The sequence below is a fragment of the Magnolia sinica genome, chromosome 4 (genome assembly GCF_029962835.1).
Source record: "Magnolia sinica isolate HGM2019 chromosome 4, MsV1, whole genome shotgun sequence".
Taxonomy (NCBI): Eukaryota; Viridiplantae; Streptophyta; class Magnoliopsida; order Magnoliales; family Magnoliaceae; genus Magnolia; species Magnolia sinica.
The window spans coordinates 26,713,486-26,737,244 of NC_080576.1; the positions used below are offsets into that span (position 1 = coordinate 26,713,486).

General features: G+C 39.8%; 2 protein-coding genes across 3 annotated transcripts; both read right to left on the minus strand.

Moving 5' to 3' along the window:
* Positions 1-208: 208 nt before the first annotated feature.
* Positions 209-7,639, minus strand: LOC131242862 (uncharacterized). The gene is made up of 8 exons (XM_058241789.1): positions 7,262-7,639; positions 6,662-6,749; positions 6,505-6,590; positions 4,334-4,412; positions 4,184-4,243; positions 2,964-3,085; positions 2,784-2,855; positions 209-809 (listed from the first exon to the last, which is right to left on the minus strand). The coding sequence occupies exons 1-8, from the start codon at positions 7,489-7,491 to the stop codon at positions 707-709; spliced, it is 840 nt and encodes a 279-aa protein (XP_058097772.1). The 5' UTR covers positions 7,492-7,639; the 3' UTR covers positions 209-706.
* A 2,841-nt stretch (positions 7,640-10,480) lies between these two features.
* On the minus strand, positions 10,481-19,958 carry LOC131242863 (WAT1-related protein At3g02690, chloroplastic). Of its 2 annotated transcripts, XM_058241790.1 has the most exons (8): positions 19,168-19,944; positions 18,920-18,967; positions 17,719-17,841; positions 16,761-16,910; positions 14,250-14,421; positions 12,429-12,489; positions 10,719-11,098; positions 10,481-10,688 (listed from the first exon to the last, which is right to left on the minus strand). In XM_058241790.1, exons 1-7 carry the CDS (start codon positions 19,753-19,755, stop codon positions 10,990-10,992), a joined length of 1,251 nt encoding a protein of 416 aa, XP_058097773.1. In that variant the 5' UTR covers positions 19,756-19,944; the 3' UTR covers positions 10,481-10,688; positions 10,719-10,989. The 2 variants fall into 2 exon arrangements, with proteins under 2 accessions (XP_058097773.1, XP_058097774.1); XM_058241791.1 differs by lacking the exon at positions 12,429-12,489 and having other exon boundaries at positions 19,168-19,958.
* Positions 19,959-23,759: the final 3,801 nt, after the last annotated feature.

Below are 23,759 nucleotides of genomic sequence, written 5' to 3' on the forward strand. Positions count from 1 at the left end.
CATGATGGATAGTCCACATCAAAGGTCTGCCCCTAATGATGAATGACCCACATCCAAGGCAAGCCCCACGTGATGGGGAAACCACATTTAAGGTGGGGCCCACATGGACTGTTCACATCAAAGGTGGGCTCCACAGGATAGGCAAATAATAATGGTGGGCTCCACATGATGTATGATGCGCATCAAAGGTGGGCCTAGAGGGAGGGAGTCATCGGAACAGCTTTTAAAATCCTTTTCTTTAATCCAAGATCAACATGGCCTTTAAACTTAATATTGAGGTATCTCTTTTACAAATTGAAATATCAGATCATGGTAGTGACACATATAGCTTACCTATCTTGAAGTATCTGGGCATATCACTACCCATAGGCTTCTTAATCTGATTCATGAGCAGGCAGGCATGTCAATGGCCAACTCGGTGGAGAGTCATATTCCACATGGGCATTGCATCCACTAGTCCCGTCTTTGAAAAATGCATCACATCTGATTTAAACAACAGTTCCTTGATTCCTTGCTGTGAATCAGATCTTACAAGCACTTTGCCAACTTTATGCATGAAACATGGGTGCAGGACTCACAGAAGCTCAATCTGCATATCAAATGCTACATCAACATCCCGTCCAAGCTCGTCCATGACCTTTTCTGAATTTTCGAGTGTTCGGATCTGTCTCAGATCTTTGCAGAAAGGCAGCTGCATTGAATCTTGTTAGATCTTGAAGTACTTGTATCCGTATTCTGGGTTTGTCATCCCTTCTTCCCAGTCACCCATGCGCTGACCGCCGAAAACCACCTGTTGAATGCCTATGTATCTGCCACAGGCAACATCACCCAAAGTCATCATACTAATCGACGGTGCATCCAGCTGAACTACAATGTCATCTGTAAACATGTACAAATAACTACACGAACAAGTTCGCCTCAGCTATCAAAGAAAAGGGGATATTGGAAGTTGTGAAGCTTGTCAGCAGCAGACACATAAACTACAATTTGATAAAATGATTAGGCTTATTTCTATGAACTCGAAAACTCAATGAAGTCATCAAAAGAGAAATTTGAGAAAATAAGATCGTCTTTAGACTCAAATTTTTTTATCCAGTATTTGCCTGAGTTATACGTTTGATTCAAACTCATGCTCTCTCAGCTTTTGAGTTCTAAAATGTTATCTAGGCTATGCAAAGTAAAAATTCTCTCAACCATGCAAAATTTAGTAACGTTCAGACAGAGAGCAGCATGGTTGTTAGGGGAAAAAAACTCATTTATCTGTCTTATAGGGTGCGTTTGGATCGTAAGTTACTTGAGATAAGCTACTTATAACTTAAGTAGCTTATCTTGATTTCTACTTACCGAAGTGATTAAGTAGCTTTAAATAAAAAAGCTACTTATAATTGATCATAAACCAAACCTACTTATCTCAAATAAGTTACTTATCTACAGCTGTAAGTAGAAAAATTAATTTATTTGGTGGTATCCAAACAGGCCCATATTGTCTTCTAGGGCAATTTGTATGTATACCTTTTGATATATGCATCCATTCTAATTTATCCAGACATAAAAAGCGATATTTAGTGCTTTTGACCATAGTTCTAAAACTTGCTGACTTGACTTGAAGCTTGGCAGAGCCAACTTGGGTTGCTGAAACTCAGTTTCGAAACTCATTCAGCATGGACTCGGGCATACTCACTGAGTTGACTCGCAAACTTAGTCGGCTCGAAGTGACTCACAGTGACTCGAGCCAAGAACTCGGCTTTTCAAACTGGAATATAATAAAATTGAAAGGGTGGTGTAGGAAGCAAACTCGTGACCTTTCTGAGGTGAGGTGATGGCCTCAACCACCAGGCCATGCCATACTTTTGTATCACTTCACTTATTTTTATAAAACTTATCCAGGAGTAAGTATTTTACATCTTTTTACATTATTACAAATTTTAAAATTTAAATTTATTAAATATTGAGTTGAGACGGGTCAAGCCTTTGCGTCAACCTGACCTGGATGAAATCGAGTCGAGCCAAGTTTTTGGGTTTTTAAAGCATTCTTTCAAGAACTAATATACTAATACACAAAGAATATAATAATAATAATATATTAATATACAAATATATTTAGGAGCCACTATTTACACCCACTCTGACAGCTAAATACAACCACCCCTTTTAGTTAGAGAATGGTACAAGTTCGCACTATTGCATAACCAAAGTAGAAAAGATGGGTGGATGCAGTAGTCAGTAGGTTCTGACACAAGGGGTTCCAAAACGGTAACAGTGGCCGTAACGGTCACCACTGTTACCGTTATGATACGGGTCGTAATGGCCGTTACAACCCCCGTATCAGCCGTTACGGCCATTTTTTTATTTTATGAAAAAACTGTTATAGGACCGTTACGGGGCCGTTACGGTCCGTTATAGGGCCTTTACTATCTGTTTTTTTTTTTTTTTTTCCTTTTCTGTAACAGTTATGATCGTTACCGTTACGTAACCGATTTTGAATACCTTGCTGACAGCATTTCCTTTTTGATAGGTAAGCTAGGCTTGAACCCCGGATATCTAAATGTTGAAACATGACCTGTCGACCATTGGGCTAAAGGCTCAAACTGTGGGCACTGACAACATTGTTATCCTATACTTATCAGATAACTGTACAAGGCGTAATGTCACATTTCAGGTTTTCTTGGGTTCCCATGCATGTTGGTGCAAACACCAGCATGTCTATGTCCAAATTGCACAGGCTAAAACCACTTGTAAAGAAAATATTTTTCACTTGGAAATAGGACTTTGAATAGTCTTACTCTGAACTCAATACGGTTAAGCAATTCAGTAGCACATCCACAGCAAAGAAATCAGCTGTTCCAAGATCTACCCTGCAGGACACATCCAGAATATATTCATATAGAGTTATTACTTCAATGTCACTGTACATTCAAGGACAACACTCTTCCAAAAACAACCTGGAAGCCAAGGACACATACCAAACCCGGCCCCAATTATCTTGAAATTCAACATCGCTGATATCATGGAATGATGAAGGCATTACTTTAGCACCTTTATCTGCATCGTAGATAGGATTATAATCCATGGATGAATTTGCCAACTGCAACATAAAGGAAAGATAAAATGTTAATTACACGGTCACATTTTACAAAAATAAAATCCAAATAGAAAGCCAAGTTGTATCAATATAAACAATAAGGAGAAGACTGCCCAAATAGAAAACTTTACTCTTCTTCTTCTTCTTCTTCTTCTTCTTCTTTTATTTATTTTTTATTTTTTTTATTTTTTATTTTTAAAATTTGAGAAGATGACAAATTCATTCCAAGAAAATGCAAGGCTTTACAAAAAACACTCAGAGGTCGGCTGGCGACCCTCTTGTCACCCCACCTGCACAAGAAACAAAAGTGGAAAAGAGAGACAAAGGAAAGGCAACAAAATGGAGCCACCTAGCATAGAAAAGCAACTTGTTTCAACATAAACAAATAGAGATGACTCCAAGCAGACATGAATACGTTCCGATTGAAGCCAGAAAGACATTGCTACTAATAACGGGACCAAGCTAAGGCTGACAGCCTAACAATGTCGCTCTTTTGTTGATCCTTCATTTTGACAAAATATCTTTAAGTAGAAATACCAAAAAAGGTGGGCTACATCTGATGCTCCCAGTTCCCGAGGTCAGCACGATTCACTAGAGCCAAAAAACAAGCTGACGTGAACATGGAAATGGAGAACTATGAATAGAGAGAATCCAAAATATGACATGGAAAAACCATGTGGAATGCTCGGGAGATGGATAACTGCAGAATCCAACAGTAAATCCATTGTTTATCCATGAGTGTTGTTTCCATGGATATGTTAAAAGGTTGATAGTCATACAGTGAGACCTGTCTCTTGTAACCATGCAAATCTACATCTAACATGTTCTTGTTTTGGGAAATAGTTTTACTTGTTTTTGAGGAAAGGCTAGGAAAAGGAAATCAAATCCCCCCCGTTTTTGGTTTCTCAAACAGAGGAAATTCTCACATCAGGGGAATTTGTATTTTTTTTTTCCACAGTTTGCCACCTTCCCCAACATGTCCTAACGTGGGTTCCGTTTTCAACACTGGCCAAATTCAAATGGCATCTTGTTGGCTTGCAAGTTGCACCAATGCTATTTCATGCATACGCAACCAAAGCACATGGTGGTCTATAAGTGAACCTGCAGATTGGAAGAGTTGAAAGCTCCTAAACGCCCCATGACATACCATGACTGGATAACCTGCACAAGTTAATGTTTATTAGATGATGGTGTTTTATTTGAAACATTCACAATGGTTGCATGGACTGTAAAAGAACATAACCCACTTACACTGCCAACAAGATCAACATCTCGATCTGATGGAGCACCATAAAGTTCAAACCATATGTATGAATCAATGGGATTAAAGCTGCATCAGGCACAAGTAATTCAAGGTCTGGCTTATCATAATCTACATTTACACAAAATTGAGAATTTCTTGCTGACCAAAATTAGTTCCTCAGATGTGTGTATGGGAAGTGGAAAAATATATGAATAAACAAAACTGTAAAGAAAATCCTCAGACAGAAGGTGTGACATTTTTCTTTGAAAAGTTCCTACTACAAATCCACGGGAACATGAATCCATGTTCCAAAAATGCTCTGATGAAACATGCATCTCAAGCACTGGGTGTCATGTTACAATCTTCAAGATCAGAAAAATCTACAGTACTACAAATGGTAATGTGGTCTCTATTTTTTATTTTTTTTCCAAGGGCGGTATTCCTGATTCTTCTACTCTCTAACTTTGTTAAACACAATTTCAGAATTCATACATGCAACTTGATCAACATTTCATTTATGCATGCAGTAAATTCTGAAATTGGTAAAGCAGAGGAAACAAAAGTGAAATAATCCAAACAATCCAGCCCCCATGCTCTTGTGTGCATTTCGATTTCGTAATTTGGAGAAACATTTCCAGTGAACAGGACGTTCAGGCAAAGGGTCAATACCCTTGGCATTAACTGCTATGGAAAAATATTCATCTCAAGGCTAAATATTTTTCCCTGCATTCTTTAGCTTGCTATTTGGTTAAAGGGTTGTTTGGCAGCACAGATTTTAGGTAGTTAGGAATTGAAATCCGGGATTTTCAATTCAAATAATGTTTGACACCCTGATGCAAGATAATTAACCACTTGCTCTAAAAGCTCGAACTGTTAGAGTATGACGAATTAATCCCTTTATCTCATAGCCTAGGCCCTACATCTCATGGGTTTAGGATCTCGGCCGAACCCCCTTCGTGAGCCCCAAATCACATAGGTTGCCCACCCCGAGTGTGTCCCCGCATCCCATGGGCTACCCCACAGAGCCTAGTGTGAAATATGCATTAATCACCCCTGGTGAGGAGTCTTGAACCCGAGACCTCCCTCATGGGCCCCAAATCACATGGGTCACCCACCCCGAGTGTGCCCCTGCATCCCACAAGCGACCCCACTCGAGCGCAGTGTGAAAATGCCCCTGCATTAATCACCCCTGATGAGGAGTCTCAAACATGAGACCTCCCACTCTGATACCAATTTGATGCAGGATAATTAACCACTTGCTCTAAAAGCTCGAACTGTTAGAGTATGGCGAATTAATCCCTTTATCTTATAGCTCAGGCCCCACATCTCATGGGTTTAGGACCTCGGCCGAACTCCCTTCGTGAGCTCCAAATCACATGGGCTGCCCGCCCCAAATCACATGGGCTGCTCCCCGCATCCCACGGGCTACCCCACTCGAGCCCGGTGTGAAACGCGCATTAATTACCCCTGGTGAGGAGTCTCGAACACGAGACCTTCCTCGTGGACCCCAAATCACATGGGTCACCCATCCCGAGTATGCCCCTGCATCCCACAAGCGACCCCACTCGAGCCTAGTGTGAAAATGCCCTTGCATTACACCCCTCAACATCCTGGATTTCAAATCCAACTTGAATTGAAAATCCTTGAAAGGGCCCCTATTGCAATCCAAGAGAAAAGGTAGGGGTGCAAATTTCTGAATTTTCAATCCTCTCTAACTGTCATAACTACTCTCACCTCCTCTCTTTAAGGCATTCATACTGTTTGGCTATCTTACAGAGGGCTAGGTACAATGGTTGTCTTACATGTTGCATACGAATGTCATGTTAGAATATTTGAGACAAGCAAACATGGTTATTTTATAAATGCAGCACAAAACAAAAATAATGAGAGGCAGTGGTTAGTTTAGGAACCACGGGTAGCAGGAATTCGTTCTTTATCACTTTGAATTTTCTTTTATGTGTTGAATTTTGAGCTATACAAATTCCATTTTGTGAATTCAATTCTGAGTGGATTCCTTAGAAATCCAATTCCCCACTATTCTTGAGTGGATTTCCGTTCCACAACAATCAATGGAGCGTCTATTCTGACCAACCCATTACTCATCTCAGTTCTCTACGTAGACGTGCACTGATAAAAAATAAAAGAAAGGGAAGATACAGATGATGCCATTTTCTCTTACTCTCTGAAGCTGACTTTAAAAGCCAGGACCGAACCTGTCTTCGACTTGCGGAAATCCTTACCTTTCTTCCGAACCCTTTCTTCGATCTGTCCAAACAAAGAAGAATTAAATTACCACCCCCCATTAGAACAAATGCAGAGTGTCACATATCACATACCCTTTTCCTCATCAGCTCCGGGTTTCCAATGCTATCGCCGAGGACTGCACGGAGCTCTGTGTCGTCTTTGCAGGCATCTTCCAGGACCCTGAAACCCAAGCACAACATTAGCAAAATGGAAAAATAAAAAAGCACAACTCCGTGGTGATCAGAACCGGTCACCCAATGGGCCCCGCCATGAAGACCCACACTGCAAGAACCCCACTTGCTGAACAGACCTGACGAAAGCCCAAGCGTTCAACATTCATCACAAAGGCCCATTAATTTGCAGGTCAAGATCGTTCCATTGGCGTGATTTGTTGCATGGTAGGCAATCCAAACCGTGACCCACCGGATGAACGCCCTGATCGCCCGATGCTGACCACATGTACGGCAGAGATGCTCCGTGAACTACAATTTCAGGTAGCCACGCGGACTACAAAGCGGCTGCTCTCCATTCCCCCCTCCCATTGAAAGGGGGAAAAAAAAAATCCAAGTTGGCGAAGCCGAGTAGTTGTGCAACCAATACAGAAAGGCTATAACGGATTCCGTCCGATTTCCGTTACGATACGTTACAATCGAGAAAGTAACGTAACGGAAATGGGCGGGTAGGGAACTTACTTGGCCCAGGCAGGGTAGTTGTGCAAGCGATCGTACTCCCTTTTCCTCTTCTCTTCCCTCACTTTCAGCAACCTTCGACCCCTAGCTGTCGTACCAGACCCTTTCGGCGTTCCCGCCTCCGAAACGGCACGGCACGTCGAGACCGATATCTTCCCGAAATGAGCATTTCTTCTGAGGGAGAGCTTCTGAATCACAAGGAATGGATTCGTTCCAGAGTTTATGCAGTTCATTCTTCTGTGATAACAGGAGTTCGTCGATGAGAGGAGGATAATCTTTTATTATTTTACAGGGAATTCTTACACGACCTGCGCAACATACGCGGGTTTTCAATTCTAACATCTGAGGCCACGTCTCGGTAATCCAGATCGTTGGGTTGTTCCGTCCCGCCGTGGATGGGTCGTGACCAAAAATCTCCCGGTTGGAAATGAAATGAAAGTGCTTTTTGAGTACCGAAATTACAAAAATACCCTCTCTGTAACATCCTACCATTGGAACATATGGAATTTGATGGTAAGGAATTGTCCGAAAATACTGTTGTATTTTGACCGTCCAACCAATTTCTTCTTTTGAAAAAAATTCAATATTTGAAATTGTAATCCATGGATCAGATTCACAATTGCTGTCCGTCACGCATACACATGTACAACTTGAATGTTAAATGTAAAGGACACATATGCGCGAATAAGGTGGATAAAACACATGCATTAGTGTAAAGCCTGTAAATGTGGTGAATTTCCAATCCCACCATTTTTATTGTTGGGATGATATGATGCTTGTACTAATCCAATCCTTCTTATTATATTTTTAAAATGGCATTTGGAATTTGCATAGGACTAAATACAATTTTATACACCTAATCCCACCTAATCTTACAATCCAAATGGGAGCAAAACGTTGATAATTTTATGGATTGACCCACCTTATAATTGGATCTGCCGTATTTCTAGTTCATTTTTAAGACTATTGGCGTGCCTTTGTTGGTCAAGTGGATACGAGACATGCCACGTGAGCTTACAATTAATGATTCTCCACTTTGGTGTAAAGAAAACATAAAAGAGAGCAGTAATATAATTTCCTGTTTAAGAGTATTTCTTTGTGGAGGAATTTTAAATCACACAAGCAGGGCCCATTCAAATGGCCTGTATTTTAAAGACACTCTACTGGATTACAACTTCATGCCTAGTGAAATTTATTTTAAAGATACTCTGCTGGATTACAACTTCATGCCTAGTGAAATTTCACCACCTATGGGTACTTGAACCCAAGACATGGTGTTGAAACTCATGAGAGTCTACTAACGTGATGGGTTTCCAAATAAGCTACCAAACCCAGTTTTGTCTACAAACAGCTGTTCAGACGGCACATCCAAAGAGGCCCTTTCAACCACTGCCTCTAAAGGGGGTTTGAAGCCCCTTTTTTCGGTGGGGTTTGAAGCCCCTTTTTTCGGTTTAACTCAGCAAAAAACACTAATCCGAGTGAGCATTCTAGCACTTATTTTATCAAGCGGGAGATGAGAATGTTAAAAAATTGCATGCAATTGCACAACATCAACGACTGTTTGTATAAAAAGGCAGTGTTTAAGCCTCAAACATCCCTTCAAAGGGTGAATCCAAACAGGCCCTTGGGAGACTAAAGCCAACGCTGCACAGTCCATTGCACCCCTATTCCGCAAATGTTCTTAAACGGGATAGTGAAAAGGTCTCTTAAAAAAAATTCTAGATTTTTGCTCTATGAATGAGAGGATAGGGATTCAGTTTATTAAAGTTGAAAAGAGTTACTTGTTTCCAACTGAAAAGCCCATCTCATGGACTTCAACCTTAAACCTTCTTTGGTTCATTGAGGTCAACGCAGGCAACCCTGGAGTTTCTTAAGCATGTCGCACAGGCAGGTCAAGCTGGAACCAGGCCATATGATAACCAGTGGCAGGTCTGGTCTATGTCGGGCACAACTGATTGGAAGATAAAGGATTCATCATTCCTCCTTTGGCATGATAAGGATGTCACTTGAGCTTGTTTGGATACACTGTCATGTGCAACCCTTTTTTTATTTTTTATTTTTTTATTTTTTTATTTTATTATTTGTAACAAATATAAGCTAGTTTGGTGCCTGCCTTTGTAAAAAATGACTTAGGTGCCGTTTGATTAACTGAAAAGCAAGCTCTGAAAACTAAAAGTGTTGAATTATAATTTGAAAATAATTTTAGTTGGTCAAGAGTGAAAATAAATTTTAATGCAGCACCACTTTCAGCATTCAGCAGTAAGTGGAGAGAGGGGAGCTGAAAAACAGACCTATACTTTCAGTAAAAATTAATTTAAGCACTTAATAATTTGTATTTGTCAAAGGTTCTGAGTTGTATAAGCACTGGAAATTAGTGACAAGTGAAGATTTTATCAAACAGTAACAAAATTTTGCTTTTCAACCTTTTATTTTGGAACGAACTCACACTCTCTTTCTCATCTCTCCACTAACAGTCCATATCAACGGCGGCCTCCCATGATGGACTGTCAACATCAAAAGTAGGGCCCACACAATGGACAATCCCCACCAAAGGTGGGCCCCCACATCAGGGTAGACCCAATGGTCCACATCAAAGGTTGCCTCTTAATGATTAATGGCCACATCCAAAGAGGGCCCAATGGTCAACCCACTTCCAATGTGGGCCCCACATGATGGATGACCCACGTCAAAGGTTAGCCACTAATGATGATTGACCCACATCTAGGAGATAAGGCAGGCCCTGCATTGATGGACAGCCCGCGTGATTGATGGTCCACATCAAAGGTGGGCACCGCATGATGGGTGGTGAAGATTGCAGGTGGGCTTCACATGAGGGTGGTCTGCATCAAAGGTCGGCCCCTTGTGATGAACGGCCTACATCCAAGGTGGGCCACGGATGATAGACAATCCACATCCAATGTCAGATATGATGGACAGCCCACATGCAAGGTGGTCCCGCATGATAGGTAGCCCACATAAAAGGTGGGCCTTATAAGGTGGGTGGTCTATGTTGAAGGTAAGCCCCACGCGATGGACGGTTCACATTGAAGGCAGGGACAAGGTGGGCCCAAGATAATGAATAGTCCACATCAGATGTTGGTCCCACATGATGTATAATGGATATTAAAGGTGGACCCCACATGAAAAAGTAAAAATTGAAAGATTTTAATGAAATATATTTAAAAAAGAAAAGAAAGAGATAAAGATGAGAAGAAATCAATAGAAGTGTAAAAATTACCCATGTGATGTTAGAAACCACCACCTTCCATTTTGGCTAGTAAGTATGCTGTTTACTAAACATGATTATCTGTTGGATAAATAGAAACCATGGTAAGCTACTTGAGGCATAAGTAGCTTAAGTAAAACGGCTTATGATCTTAAGAAGCCTTCACCCAGTGGAGTCGGCGTTACTGCAATAATCCGTGGGGCCCTTCTTTTTTTTTTTTTGTATTGTGAAGACCTCAACTTTCAGCCATTGTGGGAACTCATTCACATGCATACATGAATGGCCTTCCTCATTAGCATATGGAAGTAGATCAAACCCTTTCCTTTTTCCTCTTGTTTCTCCATTTCTTTCATTTCTATGATACATAACGAAAATGCCCCTGCCTTTTGAGGATGGAACCTGAGATGCAGGTGATACATGAATGTTTTTTACTATACAAGCCGGCTGTAGCAGCGAAGCGTGGTTTCTTCTTGTAAATAACGTGCATCTGGCTGCCTCTCCAACCTCATTCTTTCTCTGTAATAATTTGGTAATTGACCATGTAAATTGCAATTATCGTGACAAAAGCCCCAGCCAATTGCAGTGGGGAGAACGTCTCTCCTAGGTAAATAAACCTGATACAAGAATTGAAATGCTCATCAGAAGAGAGAAGGATCGATGTGGAGATCTGCGCATTACTGGAACGTCCAGTCAAGACCAAGGAAGCTTTATCATGAAACAACTCGCCTGTTTATTTTTGTAATAAAGTTGCTTTTCTCTTTGATAAAAATAAGAATAGAAATGAAGGTAAGAACTCGTAATCATAGGCGTTACAAAGTCCTGGTCACCTATGGTTTGTGAGGTGCGGGATTCTGTACAATGGGTGGTCCATGGTCATAGGTTGGGCAGTGTTCACATGATAGGGTACACTCTGGCTGGAGAGCTCCCAGGGAATAAAAAAAAAGGAAAGATCCAAACCCTTGGATCTTTGGCCCCCTTTTTGTTGAATTTGGATTGTTGTTCTTTTATCTTAACTGTCTAGGGTTAAGATCTTCCAATCTGGGAAACTCTTGGGGGCACCTCCAATCCTTAGTGGACCCATATGACATCAATGGGCTAGATCATTGAACCATGGGCTCCACATTTATGGAATCTTGTGCCTCAGCAAATCATGTTTGGCAAGGCTCACGACCCTAGAAAACCTCCACGATCAAATGAAACTGGAATTTTACTTTCCAGATTTTAGGTCCGGCGTGCTATGATTCAAAGGAACTGCTGTTCTTCTTCATTGTTCAAAAGATTTTTTAAAAAATGGTTATGGAAGATGAGAAGAAAATTTGAACACAGGACTGGGCATTCTGGCATGCAATCTATTACTATAAGAACTTGAAATCAAAGCAAAATGAAGAATAAGTAAAACCACCTTTGGATTCATTAGTTTGACTCAATTGAGCCATGAAAAATCACTAGAATGTAATGAAAACATTATTGAGAAACTAAAAATTGGAAAAATAAAAAGAAGAAGAGGCTTGGGAAAGAATAGGAGAGTAGCAATGAGGAGAAGCAATTTCAGTGCAGCTGAGCTATGGTTTGGATTTTTTTTTTTTTTTTTATTTTTATTTTTTTGGGGGGGGGGGGGGAGAATAGGATCTTTTGTGCGCATGCCTTTCTAAATATAAAGGGGATTTTCAAGAGGTTGAAGGGCAAGGCATGAATCATTTAAAATTATTAAAACCAACACCCAAACAAAGAGGACAGATTTAATTTTAAAAAATAGTAAGGACTCGAGACTTCCTGTATCTGCCTTTTACAAACTAGGCAGAGTTTTTGGGTCTAGGTGCTGATATCCTGGCCAAACAGATTAACCTAGCTGACTTAAGTCTTAAGTCACAGTTTTCTGGGAACTGAATTGCACCGAGTGTGTGTGTTGAAACATTTCCATAGAATGAATTCAGATAAACTTACCCAAAGATGGAAGCAAACATCGGCGTTAGAAATGTGAGGGAGCTGAGTTTTGTCAAGCTACCTGCAGAGCAACAGCAATGACCAAGGCTTGAATATGAGCTAGGAAAGGTTTCCCCTGGAAATAACATGAAACTTCATATATGCATAAGCTATGGCCCTTAACTTCAAATAGGAACAACAAATAGTTTCCATTAGTTGCCATGTTATGAAACTTTGGGAAAGAGTGATAGAGCAAAGACTAAGGTATGAGATGAAGGCATCAGAAAATCAGTTTGGTTTCATGCCGAAGGGGCCTACTGCTGAAGCTATTTTTCTACTTCGACAATTGATGGAGAAATATAGGAAAACGAGGATCTCCACATGATCTTTATTGACTTGGAGAAAGCTTATGATAAGGTCCCTAGAGAGTTAATCTGGTGGGTGTTGGTGAAGGAGTTTGAAGAGGATGTATTGAAATGATTAAGGATATATATGAGGGAGTGGCAATAAATGTGGGGATAACACTTAGAAAGGCGTAAACACAATGCTAGATTTATAGAAGGGTGCTTAGAATCTAAAGGATTAGTCGGACTAAAACAGATTATTTATGAGTGAAATTTTAGTAACAATAGGAGTAGGTATTGCTGACCAAGAAGTTTCCCAAAATGATCACTTGCAATACCTTGGGTTGACAATTCATGAGAGTGGAGAGATTGAGAAAGATGTTGCCCATAAAATTCAAGCGGGGTGGAAGAAATGGAGATATGCCTCTGGACTCTCGAGTTTGATGTGATCATCATGTATCACTTAGAACTAAAAGGGAACTTTTATAGGATAGCTATAAGACCAGCCATGCTTTTTGGGACAGAATGTTGGGCAATTAAGGAACAACATGTTTATAGGATGAGTGTAGCTGGTATAAGGATGTTGAGATAAGTGGCAAGACAAGAATAGAATTCGAAATTAATATATTGAGGGAACTTAGGAGAAGCACCAATGGATAATAAGACGAGGGAAAGTAGACTTTAGATGGTTTGATTAATGCCACTTCTTATGAATCTAAACAAACGAGTTCCAATAGAACTGGAAAATCAAATCAATAGTAATCTTTGACAAATAGGATCAAGAATCATTATTATTTCCACACAAGAAAAGGAATTTTCCACCCTTTTCTTGTGTGGAAGATTAGGAAGACGAGTAATCCCTCCTAGAATCATTTGTTCCTTTCATTTGTCCGCGTGTATTCTCCTCCTACTTATGCCTATTATCTATTAGAGTTCAATTCTATTAGGTACAAAAAAACTATTGTGCAATGGGACCAAGAATTGCCCCTGTTAATAGCTTGAGTTGGTACAAATTGAAGGCTCCAAAAGGGCAAGGGGAAGGCCCAAATGGATGTGGGTGACAGTACTAAGAAAAGACTTGATGACCTATGGTCTAACTAAAGTTTTGGTCCTTGATAGAGTGGAATGGCAGAAAAGGATTCATGTAGCTGACCCCAATTAGTTGGGATAAGACTTAGTCACTTAGATAATGATGATGACGACGACGACGTGGTGCTAGCTATCACCCATGGCTTGTTTCAGTTAAAAACAGTTTATTTAAAAAATAAAAGCTATTGGAAAGGGGAAAATTTTAACTTAGTGAGCTGCTATAGTCCAATTGCATTGAAAAAAAATAAAAAATCCTAATTGACTATTTGCCTGTCACGGATGGGCCCAAAATTACACAGTGGCTAGGGTGCATCCTGTAGTACCTTCACATGTGCATTAAATTACCCACATATTGGCATCTGGTGCAAGCATGGAAATCACGAGAATGGAAAAGGGGAATGAATTTGACCTCTAGTTGCATTGTAGAAAAATACGCCATAGCTGATGGCACTTCCAAATATGGAGGTATAAAGAAGGGCTAGAAGATCGCTGGATGTAAGATCCTTTAAACCACCATTGATGGCAGGATCATGATTAAGTATTGAAATTGCCAAAAGAGGGATCCCACCAATGACCATGTGCTGTGATAAAAGTGCAAACATATTAGTTTCTCTAACTAAAACAACATGCTAGCTTTGTATTCATCACTCACAAGATTAAATTAAATATTAGAAACGAGAATTTAGAACATGCTTATCAATTAACAGGAAAAATAAGTTCCCCAATTCACATGCATTGTAGGTCCATAAAGTGCACATTGGGTATTTTCAATTGTCTTGGGTAGTTTCTTTGAGTGTGTAAAGCTTTTAGGGGTAATCTGCACTTGAATTATAATTTGGGATAGCTTCACTTTTTCTTTCCTTTTTTTTTTTTTTTGAATGGAACTTGGATTTGCTTCATTATAAGCTCACGTCGTTAATGGTAGTTTCCTTATCTCTACTATATATAATGAGAGTTGTCAGGGGCAAAATTTGTACACAGTTTTTCTAGATGATTAAGCAATGTTTTATGAAAGTATGTAAGAATGGTTTTCAAGAAAAACAAAGGAGATTAAGCTAATTAAAGTGAAGCTGTCCTCAATCAATTCAGGGCCGCTCTCCACCAAAAGAGGGCAAGATGACTAAGATACTTCACCATCATTCTGCTCATATGTCGCACTCATGCACGGCTATCCACATCACCCAAATTGCAGAGAATGGAGCAATAACACTAATCGATTAATTATAACCATCCAATTGACGGCTATCAAATGGATGGTTAGAATAGTGAGTGGTCCAGATTCCAAGTAGAGAATCAGATGGTAACTATCATGATCTCAGCATAATTTTAGCTGCAATCCATGCAAAATTGAATCAGTGAGTTTGATGTTTGAGTTTCTGCACAACTATTCTATCTATGTTTGAAGAGTCACCATCAATAAAAACAGTGGTGAACTATCATTGGAGTCCAGCATATCAAAAGAAACATACCTTTGGTGAACTATCATTGGCGGCCAGCACATCCAAAGAAACATATCTTTGGTGAACTATCATTGGAGTCCAACACACCAAAAGAAACATACTTTTTACGACCGCTCCCCTCTTCTCTCCCACGATTTGCAAACAATTTTTTTTAAAATCTCCGCAAGCATTGGACGTGCCACCCTTACAAGTTGTTAGTAATGTCCAAATTGTGTATACTTACCTAAATATAGGAAGTTTCTTTGGTTTAACTTCCTAATTATGCAAGATTACATTAACTAATTCCCATGAGGTCGAGCTCTGTGGGCACCACTGTAATGTGTGTCAAACATCCACACCATCAATTAGATGCATCCTTCCATGGTGGACCATGGGCCTAGAAATCAGGCCAATTTAGGTGGGCTACATCATTGACAAAGTTGAGAGTAAATGCCCACCCATTGAAACCTTCCTAATTTCTTATAGCGCCCGCTGAGATGTGGTTCAGACATCTAACCCTTCCATTGTGTGTGTCTCACTTGGATGAGGGGTCACACCAAATTTTAGGCCATTCCAAAACTCAGGTGGCTTCACCAAGTGCTTTTAGATGTTTTAGGCGTGTTTTTACATGGTTTAGATTCTGTGGTCACCTGAGTTTCAGATACGGCTAATTTTTGGGACATCCCATAACCTAGAGGGGACTCATCAAATGCACTTTGTGGATGTCCAACACACATCACGGTGGGGCCCATAGAGATTGACCTCATGGAGAGTTCCCATAAGGTCGACCTGTGTGTTCTAGGCCCATCCAAGAAGGTAGAAGAAACTCCATATTGGCTTGGTGGTGCCAACGAACAAAAGTTGGTAAAACATTCCTCATGAAACAAGAAGGTATTGGGAAGAGACAAATATTAGCAGCAATTATCTCATACAAAAGAGGTTGCCTGCCCCAAGCCCATGATTGCCCATCTGAAAGATGATGCTGCCCGATCCACATAGAGGCTATCTGTTCTATGTGGTTCATTATTGTATAGAAATACCACTCACTGGAGTGAATTTACTAGTATTTGATGTGGAAAGGTTCGGCTAATCTGATCATAGCTTTCTATTCTTATATTACTGACAGCTTTACAATAAAAGAACTTTCAACATTCTTAAGATTTGAAACCTGATCTGAATTCGCCTTCTAGTCAGCCTACAACCCGATGCAATTCTCAGAGCATTGGTCGAAGCATAGTTAGCAGGAATCTGTTGCCCATGCAAATACATATATCTTTTGTTTCTCGTTTCCTACATTCATTTCACATAATACCATAATGATTGTTGTAAAACAAGATCTTTCTCACAGCCATTTCCAGTTTCCCAGAGCCATTGGCCTCACCTTTCTTAAATTCAACAAATTGATACTTGAAAACTTGCTTTCAAGAGCAAAATTAGAAGAACTATACCCTAAATAAATTGACTTCATAGATGCAACATACCCATCCAGTTGCCATGATAGGATCTGAGTACTTCGACACCCAGCGGACCATGACGGTTCCCACTGCCATGCTTTGAGCTGCAAGAAGCATCCACCACTCACCACTTCCCCATAGTGTGTAATCACCTTCTTTAAAAGAAAGTGAAGGAACCTGCAACAGATTATCAGTGATTATTTGAAGACTCTGGAATCATGTTACAATGAGATCATAGTTTGCAGAAGGGCAGGTAGAAATTATGGTAAGGGAGAAGTTCAGGGTCCATAAAGTTCCCATCCTTAAAAAATGGCTAAATTTTCAGTCAATAAAACAGAAACACTAAAAAGAGATGAACGGAAAGCTTGGTTTGAAAATGATTGTTTGAAATGAAGTACTTTCTTCATTACCGCTAAGCATCACAGGTTATGACCATAAAAAACCAAAATGATATGGTTGCATATTACTAACATATTATTAAACACAATACTACTTTTTTCTTCATCAATGGCACAATATTGTGTTCAAAAACATTGCAACATTTAATACGAATATGCATTATTATTCAAATATGTTGGATGTTGCAAGCCTATTCACTCTAATTTTATTCCCTTTTCTAATATTTTCTCTTTTAATTTGATTGCATGAAAATGAAATGGCTACATACTCTTCATGTATTCCAAATCAGAATATCCATATCAGGAATTTCATATCAATATCAAAACCCAACACACAAACCCATGCTTACATGATATGGAGTAGTAGCTATTTTCCATAAGTAAATAGGGAAAAAAAAAGGAAGTAAAAATAACAGAAAGCCAGTGGAGGATAAATCCCAAGGTCTATACGTATCTGAATACTTAATCATATCTTGATCCTAACTATTCAAAATGAAGAAAGAATAAAAGAATACTCAGTCCTGGCTTGGGATAAAGAATATAACCCAAATACAAAGTCATTAGCTTATCCTTCGTGAGAAAATGACCTCGAGAAGTAGAAGGCCTATGACACCAACCACAAGCCCAGCAGCTCCAACCACACCAATGGATTCACCAAACAACAAGGCTGCCAGTATAGCCACTGTTAAAGGTTGTGAATCAATGATAACCTGCCAATAATATTATTTCTGACATCAGAATCTTGAAAATGGGGTTCTAATCATAAAGTCTTGACTACTTGAATAGCTTCAATGTCTACTAGTTGCATATATCCAGTCAAAATTAAGGTATGTTTGAATGCCTTGAAATCTCAGGTGGGGAGCACATGCTCCCTACCAAATCAATTGTCATAAACGATTTTAGAAGCAATTTAGGACAGAAAAATGCAAAAAACAGAAGTCTGTGTAATGCAGTTTCTGTCCTCCATGTCACCCTAAATCCACGACAGATATCCTTCAATGGGATAACACAGGATCTGCCTGTGACTTGGGAGACATGAAAACAGTTCCTATAACAATTCTTCAACAGCTGATTGCTCCTCTTTCAGTAAACATATGGAATTGATACCCATCCTTAGCCACAAAGGTTAAGCAGGCATGCATGACAATATCAAGAGATCATGTGCAAGAGCTTATGCCACTGCCTATGAGGCATGGAATCAATCATTTTCAATTACATTCAAACAGCATCAGTTGGGAAAGTAAACCAGGGATCAAACTACACAATATCTGACATTAGATTCTCAATCCTAAAGCTACCTTCAATGAATGGGGCAATGGAGTTAGCATACTTGCCATACACTTCAAATCCCATCAAACCAAAAAAGCCTAATTTTATAGATAAAATGACAATAATAAAAAAAAAGGCAAATTCTTTCCATACAGAGGGGCACTTGACGTAGCCCATACAGAGAAAAAAATAAAAAACTGTATGCAAATTCTATCACTTTATTCATTGAAGGTAGCAAGAATTGACGCCGCGCAAACAGAGTTAGGGCTTGTTGCCAGCCCGGATTTAGAGTGATTTGAGGGGATTTAATTTGTTTTTTGGGTGGTTTAGTGGCAAGGATTTTGAGATATTTGGAGGAATCAAAATCCCTCAAAAAAGCCTTTTTTTTCTTGCATTCCCACCTCAAAGTTAATTTGCAAAATTCGATTGATTCCAAGGTATTTAAAAACCATGCTGCCAACACAAGCCTTTAGATGAAGCAAAACCAATTGAGGTGAAGAAAGACGGGATTCAACGTACGCTGCCCAACCCAGCTGATGTCCTCTGCAAGCCTTCAGCAAGAAATCCCTGTCCAATTACCAAACAAAACACAAAAAGAAAAAAAAAAAATAGAAAATGTAAATGAAGAACTTCGGAACTATAACATAAAATCCAAGAAAAATGTAGCAGCACAGAATGCAGAACAGTAACTTCTACTGATCTGCAACAGCTTACATGCTTCCAAAATGTTACCACTGGCATCGATGATTCTCTTAGCCAAAGCCCACCTGAAAACACGTGGCGTCAACGGCTCCGAACAGCAGAATCCAGACCCATGCCATGACTCCAGACGGCTGCTTCTTCCCTTTACTGATTGCGAAACCGATCAGAATCGCCCCAGCCGGGATCAGCCGGAATGCCGCCACGAAAAAAGGACCCGCCTTCGGCAACACCTCCTTCATCGCGACCATCGCCGTCCCCCAGAAGAAGAACGGCGAGACGAGGAGGACCCACTCCCAGGCTCCGTACAATAAATCCAGGTCGGATTTCCCGCCATCTCCTTCGATTTGGAAGGCTGACGTCGATGGCAAGGTGTCAGACTTCAACAGCCGATCGGATTCGGAACCTTCGACGTCAACGCATTCGACGTCGGAACCTGTTCCAATGTAGTCGAGGGAATTGTCCATATCGGTACCAGGATTTCTGCAACGGATGAGGGTTTTTGAAAGCTTAACCCTAACCCTAAACGTAGGTTTAGGGCTGTGATTTGGGTGTGGAAATGGGAGGAAGGCATTTGGGTTTTCTAAATTGAGTAGGTGAGGATTTGGCGGTGAAGTGAAGGGACGTGGAAATGATAGAAAATTGGATCTTGACATTGCTTTTCAGATAGAGGGTGTTGAAATTCTGAAATTCTCCTTCTTTGAGGCTGCTGGTATCTCAGCTCAATTGAATTTTATTGAATTTCTGCGGAACGAAGAAGACTGGACCTGCCACAGCCACGGAAGCGGATTACCTGTGCACCTGTTTTAGGAAGCTGTGTGGGGCCTACAGAGATTCCGTGATAAATCTATTCCGTCCATCAGTTTTGCGAGACTGGAATAAAAAAATCAGGAAGATCAGAAGGTCAGGTGGGCCATACCATGATTTTTTATGCCATCCAAACCGTTCACAGGGGAATTGCCACTCCGATAAACTGCAGTCACAAATATCATCTTGATAAGAAACTTCTATGGCTTCCACAGAGTTAGTTTCCAATGGTGGGCGTTCAATCCTGCTGTTTCGTGTGGTGAGAAGATGAGTGCTAATGCTTTTCGAGTTTCTGATATGTACGTACGGTTCAAAGGAGATCAATGTTTTATGAACCTATCTATTATATTATATCCACGCCACTCGTGCATTTGGCAAGATTAGCACGAGCTCAAAAATGAATTATATCCAAAGCTCAAGTGGACCACACTAGAAATAGCAGTGGGAGCAATGACTCTCATCATTAAAATATTCACATGGTCTACCGTAACATTTATTTTCCATCCAATCTGTTCATAAGTTGACATATACATCCAGAGTAAAAACAACTATGACCCCCCTACTGCATTTTGCAGTGTGGTCCACTACCTATCTTATTTCTAGTTTCAAGCCTTGAGGCGAGCTTGCCAAACGGATGATTTGGATATAACATATACCTCGTGATGACTAGCAGAACCTAGCGATGTTGACACACCAGCCAATCTGCTTCGGCTTCCCAGAGAGTTGATGGAGCGGATTGCCTGTGAACTTGATATATTTGTGCTCGGGGCTGTATGGGGTTCACATAGATGTGTGACAAATCTACTCGGTCCATCTGTTTTTAAGTGCCACCATATAATAGAATTTTAAAAAATCAAGCAAAACCAAAACTCTGGTAGGGTACACCAACAAAACAATGGGAACCACAACAACAACCATTGAAACCTTCCTGAGGCTGACAACGATGTTTATATGCCATCTAAACCATTCATAGAATTATTACCACTCAGATAAACTGTAGGAACAAATATCATCCCGATACAAAACTTCTGTCACTAGGCATTCAATCCCAATTGTTTTGTGTTGTATGGCCCAGATAAGTTTTGTATCTACCTGATTTTTAGAGTCCTATTTTATTGTGGTCTTTCAAAACAGATGGACGGAGTGGATTTGTCACAAACATCTCTATGGGCCCCACACAACTCCATGCACAAAGGTACCTCCATGCACGGTGTCACAGTAAATTCACTCCCACATTCGGTAGTAACCCCTGTAGTACAGGACGCCAAATAAGTATTACCCTGCCTGCTCGGCACATATAATGTTCAGAAGGGCCACTGGGATGCATGGATTCACTGACCATTCATTTTTGTCCATGTCATTTTAGGGTATAATGATGTATGCCACCATAAGAGTTAGTGAGTATAATGTTGTACGCTGTTGAAACCTTCCCAAGGCCCACTGTGATGTTTATTTGCCATCTAACTTGTTCATAAGGTTACTTATTGTTGACGTCGTAAAGGTCCGAAAAAAGATGCTTGAACTTCTCCACTTTCTAGAGGTTAGACTCAACCTCGATTAGTATATTATTGTATAAATCCTTTAGAAGACTCATCTAGGTAAATCCCTTAGTAATTACAACTTTTCATTAGTTGTAAGAAATTCAACCAACCTTCCATCACATTGGTCACCTCAAATGGGCACTACATGCAAGGTTATTGATCTTGGAGTATCAATATTACAATCGAGGGAGCAAAGGGGAGCTGATTGAAGTATGTGAGGGCATCGATCAAGCTACCCAAGAAAGCATTATAAATGGAGTTCAATCAAAGAAGTAGGTTGTCAAGTGTAAAAGTCCATATACTCTCTTTCCTTGTGTAGGATTAAGGGTAAGGGTTTGTGATCCAAACTCGACTAGGTTTTTGTATAGGACCTTGGCTCTTATGTATGGTATAAATCTATATTCTTGTGTAGGACATTAGCTCTAGTGTAGGGACTAAATTCAGGTTCATGTGTAGGACATTAGCTCTTGTGTAAAGCCTAAATCAAATCAATATGTAAGCCACCGGACACGGGTATGTTCGTATTAGTATTTATGGGAGCCTCTGGTTGGAGTAAACATAGGTCCTTAGACTAAGATTGATGTTGTTGGTTAACTTGAGGAAAACTAATTAAAGTCTTTTGCAGGAGCCTCCGATAGGAGTGTACATCAGTAAGTTCTTGTATAGGACTGAGCTTCATGTCAAGCCTATAGAAAACAAAACTACACAAAGTCTCTTATGGGAGTCGGTCCTTATGTAAGAATGTAAAGGTTAGAGGTTAACTTATTTAATTATACTATGTAATTCAATGTTTAATTCTATGGACGCATGACTAGATAAATGCTAGGAATCGCTAGTTAGCACATCTTACACACATGTGCGCTATCATGTTTATAGAGTAGTAACTCAATTGACATACCATTTGTAGATTATGTGATTGGACCCCCTATTGGCTTGGAAGTCTTATAGTTAATCGACTTGCTTAGATTAATTTGTATATTAGCTTAAGTAAGTAATTGTGGTTTAAAGAGATGGAAATTTTATTTGGTTCTAATCAATCCCTTCTAGGACATGGCCTTCATTACACAAATCCACTAATCTTCTGCACATGTTGTCGTGATAATCCCATTGCATTACATGTGAATTTTTAAAAATAAGACAAATCTAAAACTCAAATAGGCCACATGGTAGGAAAAGTGGAGCGGGAAATACCTATAGTTGAAACCTTCTTGGGTTCTACCCTGATGTTTATATGCCATCCAAATTGCTCGTAAGGTCATTGCCATCCTAATGTTTATATGCCATCCAAATTGCTCATAAGGTCATTGCCATCGAGATCATCTAAAAATACAAATTTATTAGACTGACCAAAAACCTTAGTAGCCCCATGAATGTTTCAAAAGTGGATGTTCAATCCTCACTTTTTCTTGTGTAGCCCACTTGAGTTTTGGATCTACCTCAATTTTGGGCTCATGTCCTAACATGACCTAGCAAAATGGGATGAACATGGTGGATTTCTCAAAAATATCACAGTGGGCTCCACCTAGCTTCTGACCGTAGGAAGTTCCTTTGATCAAGGTCGTAGGCAATATGCATCCGCTGTTAATGGGTTTTTATTAATCTCACATCTTGCGGCTGATGGACAAGCGTTGAGAAATTGTATGCCACAGTCAAGGAACTCACATTAAAAGGGACATGGATTATGCTTAAGCACCTATTCAATGATGATGTGGCATGACTGGAAAGTGTATGGAATTGTGCTTAAGAACCCATTCAATGATTATGTAGCACCAATGAAAAGTGTCGTACTTTGTCTAACATGGAAAAAGCAAAATCAAGATTCATACATGGATTTTTTTATATATTTTTAAATTAGCGCCATATCAATATTAAACGGGTTCATCTAGCCCATGGTACAGACAATCCGCACCCCTTAATAGTGAAGGATCTTAAATTGGAAGATAATAAGTGGTCCAATCTTTCTTTAACAAATAAATCTCTACTTCTCTATTGTACCATAGTTCTAAGATCAACCAGAGTGCAAACTCGTTCTAGTCAACTTAAGACTCGGTCCGAGTTAATCCTTTTTTGCATTGCAAGTTGCCCAGATGAGTCACCCTCAACTCAAGCGAGTCATGAATTTTTTGTCACACACACACACACACACACACATATATATATATATATATGGAAAAATAATGTACTTTGAATTTTCAATGGATATAGAAAGAATTTGAAGCAAAGGTTAGAATATTTTACCCACTTTAGGTAAAATGAAAAAGGTATTTGTGTACTTAGAAACTAACAGTTGAGATTATACCCACTCAATGGCG